A 5,422-nucleotide genomic window follows, 5' to 3' on the forward strand; every position below is an offset into this window, starting at 1 on the left:
GAGAAACATGTCAATTTGGATTTCCTCTTTGACCCAGGACTCATTGGGAAGAATAATTAACATTTTCAACTAGTTAGGCTGTCTTACATATTTTTGTTTCATTAATATTTTGTTTTATGTAGAGTTAAGTTCAGAGAATGTGGCCTAAGCGATTTTTCATTTTTTCAAATTGTTCTGAGCTTTGACTTGCAGCTGGTTTGGGGGTCCTTTAAACTTTTTCATGGGATTTTGGAAAAAAATGTGTACACAGTGCATTTTATTTAAAAATTCAAGTCAAATCACCAACAGTAGGATTTGTCTTTTTTTAAAATTTTGTTTTATTGCTTAAAATATTACAAAGAGTAGTACATTTGTCTCCTTTTTTTCCCCCCTTGACCTTCCCCCAGCCTCCCTTACCTCCAGTGTCTTGTGTCCATTGGTTATGCTTATATGCATGCATACAAGTACTTTGGTTGATCTCTTACCCCACACACACACTCCCCAGCCTTCCTGCTGTAGTTTGACAGTCTGTTTAATGCTGCTCTGCCTCTGTATCTATTTTTGTGATTTGTCTTTTCCACCCTCATTTTGCATTTTCTCTGCAATCTATGGCATTTGCCCAGAGTCCAGGTCCCCTGTGGCTGTGTGGCCATGCCCTCCTCTCATCCCACAGACTTCATTCTCACATCCCCAGGCATATGCACGTTTCACCCACATAAGGTGCATTCCCTTACCCATTTCACTCCTCACCTCGAATTCTGCTTTCTGTGGTATGAGCACCGTGTTCTGCACGTTCCCGGGCTGTGCTTTTCAGCCCCTCACCCGCACACTTCCTTGTCATGTTGTTGCTGGTATGCCCCTCACCGGTTCTGCTTTTCTGCATAAAAGCAGCCCACTCTGAGCTCCTGACCTTGGTTCCAGCCAGCACCTGCCCAGGTCACTCCATGAGGCAGGCTGTGCAGGGCACCTGTGGCTTTGGCAAGAGGAGCCTTGATGACCGTGGGGGGTAGGGGCATGACGGGTCAGAGGAGCCAGGCCCACGATGACAGGTCTGACTGCTGTGCCAGCCCCACACAGTACCATTGGCTAGAACCAGTGCCTGGCCTATGGCTGCCAGCCAAGGCCCACCTTGGGAAGGCTGGTCCAGCGCTGGGGAGACCCACGGTCCCTCCTGGGGGAAGGCTACCCACTCGGCTGACCTGCTGTAGGCAGGAGCAGGCCGCCAGAAGCCTGGTGGGCTGCACTGAATGGGTGGGCTGACCCACACCTATTTCTTCAAGTCCAGAGAGGACATCTGCAGGTGAGTTTTCTCCTTAGAAGGGGTTCCTTTTCCCCTTTAAAGTCAAGGCTGGAATTCCTGGCTATGATTTTGCTGTGTAACTTTGCAAGATGCCACCATTTGGGAAAACAGGGGGAAAGGGACATGGGCTCTCTGTTATTTATTACAACTCCATATGGATCTATAATTATTTCAAAATAAAAAAATTAATTAAAAGACGAATAAGCCTGGTAGATTATGTAATTAAAGAAATAGCTACCCAGATGCAAAAAAGTCGAACTCTGCAGTGGAGAGTAGTTTATTCTGCTTTATTGCCTTATCCAGGTAAACTGTTTGTAAACAATCATTAGAATTCTCAAACCTTTTATTGACTGGTTGGTCTCGACTCCTTCCCCAGATCACAGCCAGCTGTTGTCTCTACAATGCTGTTCATAGACAGTCCAAACTCAGTAGCTGTCAGGAGAAAGCATTCTTTCCCACCCACAGAGCAGTGGGCGGCCCGGGGGTTGGCCTGTCCAGGTGGGCTCTGAGCGCAGGGGGTCCTACTCCTCTCTGGAGGCTCTGGTCCTCCTTGGTCACCTTTAGAATGAGAAGCCCTGACTGGAGGGTTGGCCCCTCGCAATACCCATCCCAGGAAGGTTGTCCAGGAAGGAATGGGTACTGGGGGCATGGGGGGTACTCGGAAGGGGTGCCAGGAGGTGGTGAGTTGGGGGCACCTCTTCAGGATAGGGGGAAGCAGGGCTGGGGGGACAGGGTGGAGCTGAGTGCTGCTGCACACAGTACAACAGCAGAGCCTCTCTCAGCTCCTTCGAGAGGAGACAGGGTCTCCGTGGCCCTGCACACAGACCCTGAGCACCCTGTGAGCAGGTGTGACTAGAGCCCATGGGTGGGGATGCTGGGGGTCAGTACTGCTGGGCCATCCCTCCATACCATGGGTCCACCCAGGGACCAGGTCTTGCTCCCTCCGTGACCCTTGCAGCAGCTACCCCCACCCTCACATGTCTGAGGAATACATTATTAAGCATAAAGAAACACTTAAAGCTACAGTGACTAAAACACAGGATCCATTCCCCAAAGCGACGCTCACCTCTAAACATCGGTTTCTGTACATCTCTGGGTTTGGTGATTACACCATCATCAGCGCCCTGGAGCCTCCTGAAGCCAACACCCTGGCTCCTGTGGCTGCTCCAGACAGCAGGGCCACCCACTCTACCCTTGGAGAGCTGCCTCCAGGTTACAGGGCCCGTGAGGCGCTGTCACCCAGGCCTTGCCATGCCCTGTAGCCCTGGCTGGCTCTTCTGGGAGCAGTGGTGATCGAGGCCCCTCCACCTTCAGCCCCCAGGCACACAGCTCCGGAAGGAACCCTGGGCCTTGTATGGCCAGGAAACTTCTAGAAGCCCTGCCTGGCATGGCAGCCTCAGTCAGCCAGGAGGTTGGAGAAAGGCGTGGTCCAACCAGAATTTTATCTGACTCCACACACATGCCAGAGAGAAGCCACCAGGGGAGAGACGGGAGGGAGGAAGCCATGGGTCCTCCGGTCCTCATTGCAGGGGCAGGAGGTCATGGAAAGATGGCTCGCTGGGCACTGTGCACACCTGTGCTTGTGGGCACGACCCGTCCTGTTCCAAGGCCAGATTGTCAGCCCATCACCCTGCTCCTGTGGGCAGGGTCCTTCTCACAGCCCTCATGAGGGTCAGTGACCTACCTGCTCAGGACCCTGTGCCAGTCGTCTTGCTTTCCCCTCCCCTTTCTCATAGCAGCCCCCTGTTGCTCCCCTAGGGGCTGCACTGCTGGTCTGGCCCATCCCCCAGTTGGTCCCCAAGCCCAGGGGCCAGATCCCTCAGGTGGGACCTATCCACAGGCAAGGAGAGGGAAAGGCAGATAGAGGCCCTTTGCTTTGTCCCTTCAGTTTGCTGAGCAGGGCCTGCGGGGTTGGGCTCCCACACACCTGTGGAGACCTGTGTGGAGGAGCCAGCACAGATTGAGGGGAGCATGAGGGGAGTGCTCCAGCCGGGGGATGTGCTCTCTCTTCAGGTCTCCTTACCTTCAAAAAGCCACTCCAGGCCCCACTTAGAAGCCCTTTTGAAGGCCTGGAGACAGTCCAAGGCTGGAGCAGCAGGTGGCCACTCATGCACAGGGTCCATGGCTAGGTTCCTGGGGGGAGGGGGAGGGGAGAGTGGGGGCTTGGACAGGCACCCACACACTAGGAGGCCCAGTAGCCCTCACACAGCCCTGTTGGGTCTGCTGAGCACTCACTAGTCTCTGGACAGAAGACAACCCAGGCCCCAGTGCTCCCCATGTGTTATGGGCCTCACTGCACCATGGGCAGGCCCAGTCCAGAGGGGTGAGCTGGCTGTGGGGGGGTAGGGAGGAGCACTGGCACAGAGACTGTGGGTGTCATCACGTGGGACCTGCTGTTCACTTCTGGGGAAATTCAACAGGGCAGCCACCTGGGAAGCAAAGACGCACCCCTCCCCCCATCTGCCTTCGTCCCTCCAGATATGAGGTCTGGGTCCTGTGCACATTGGCCAGACTAAAATGACCTCCTCCTGCGTGCTGGGCATTGCATTGGAGTTCTGGCCTTCAGGGCCTGTAGATTAGCTGGCGCCAGCGGGCCCCTCCCTTCTCCCCGCTGTCCTCCTCCCTGCATGCTTCCCACAGCTGCCAGCTACCTGCTGAGTAGTGCAGCCCGGGACCTGCAAGGGCTTCTCTCCCTAATGAACTTTCCTTGCTGAGAGGTGGGGAGGGGTGTGGATCACCCTGGTCACATCTGAGCACCACACCCTCCCCCCTGCCCCTCCAGTCCCTCAGCTTCCTGCTGCCTGCACAGAGGCTGACTGGTTCATGCTCAGTCCTGAGTGGGCAGCGAGGGAATACCGGGGAGCACCGTGGAGCTGGTTGGGGGGGCGGGGCTTGCTGTTTGTGACCCCAAGAGCAGGTGTCTGTGCCTGGCTGAGGTCCTGAGGCAGCCACCAGACCAAATGTGGGTCAGGCTGTGCTTGTGGCCCGCACAGGCTGCCGCTGCTGTGTAGGGGGAGGGAGAACTCGGCAACCCCAACAGTCCTGCCCTGCCCGGCACAATGACCAGTGTCTCTGGCTTGAGTTTGGGGGTTAGCCAGGAATGGAACGTTTTAAAATGAGTCTAAAAGAAAAGAGAACACGGACTTGCTTAGGATGGCAGGCGGGGCAGGCTCACGGCAGGGGTCACGAGGCCGGCGCTCATCCAAGGGGCGGGGGTTGGGAGGGCCTCCTCCAGGTGGGTAGGAGACGGCTACAGGAGCGGGGCTACAGGAGCGGGGCTACAGGAGCGGGGCTACAGGAGCGGGGCTACAGGAGCGGGGCTACAGGAGCGGGGCTACAGGAGCGGGGCTACAGGAGCGGGGCTACAGGAGCGGGGCTACAGGAGCGGGGCTACAGGAGCGGGGCTACAGGAGCGGGGCTACAGGAGCGGGGCTACAGGAGCGGGGCTACAGGAGCGGGGCTACAGGAGCGGGGCTACAGGAGCGGGGCTACAGGAGCGGGGCTACAGGAGCGGGGCTACAGGAGCGGGGCTACAGGAGCGGGGCTACAGGAGCGGGGCTACAGGAGCGGGGCTACAGGAGCGGGGCTACAGGAGCGGGGCTACAGGAGCGGGGCTACAGGAGCGGGGCTACAGGAGCGGGGCTACAGGAGCGGGGCTACAGGAGCGGGGCTACAGGAGCGGGGCTACAGGAGCGGGGCTACAGGAGCGGGGCTACAGGAGCGGGGCTACAGGAGCGGGGCTACAGGAGCGGGGCTACAGGAGCGGGGCTACAGGAGCGGGGCTACAGGAGCGGGGCTACAGGAGCGGGGCTACAGGAGCGGGGCTACAGGAGCGGGGCTACAGGAGCGGGGCTACAGGAGCGGGGCTACAGGAGCGGGGCTACAGGAGCGGGGCTACAGGAGCGGGGCTACAGGAGCGGGGCTACAGGAGCGGGGCTACAGGAGCGGGGCTACAGGAGCGGGGCTACAGGAGCGGGGCTACAGGAGCGGGGCTACAGGAGCGGGGGTGGGGGCTGCAGCCGGGGTCCGAAGGACGCACAGGGGTGAGCCCGTGCTCCCCATTCGGCGCCCAGACCTGCTCCACCAGGGAAATGTGTGAACTGGGGAGGTGACGGGGGCGGGCCGGGTGGGAACTGAGAGCAG

The 5,422-nt window shown here is 57.9% G+C and overlaps 1 protein-coding gene across 1 annotated transcript; it reads left to right on the plus strand.

Moving 5' to 3' along the window:
• Positions 1 to 482: 482 nt before the first annotated feature.
• Positions 483 to 5,391, plus strand: LOC106728254 (keratin, type I cytoskeletal 9-like). The gene is given in 2 exon segments (XM_014549949.1): positions 483 to 4,493; positions 4,496 to 5,391. Coding segments are annotated over 2 exon segments (957 nt in total). The 5' UTR covers positions 483 to 4,432.
• The last annotated feature ends 31 nt before the right edge of the window (positions 5,392 to 5,422 follow it).

This window comes from Myotis brandtii, unplaced genomic scaffold (assembly GCF_000412655.1).
Source record: "Myotis brandtii unplaced genomic scaffold, ASM41265v1 scaffold577, whole genome shotgun sequence".
Lineage (NCBI taxonomy): Eukaryota > Metazoa > Chordata > Mammalia > Chiroptera > Vespertilionidae > Myotis > Myotis brandtii.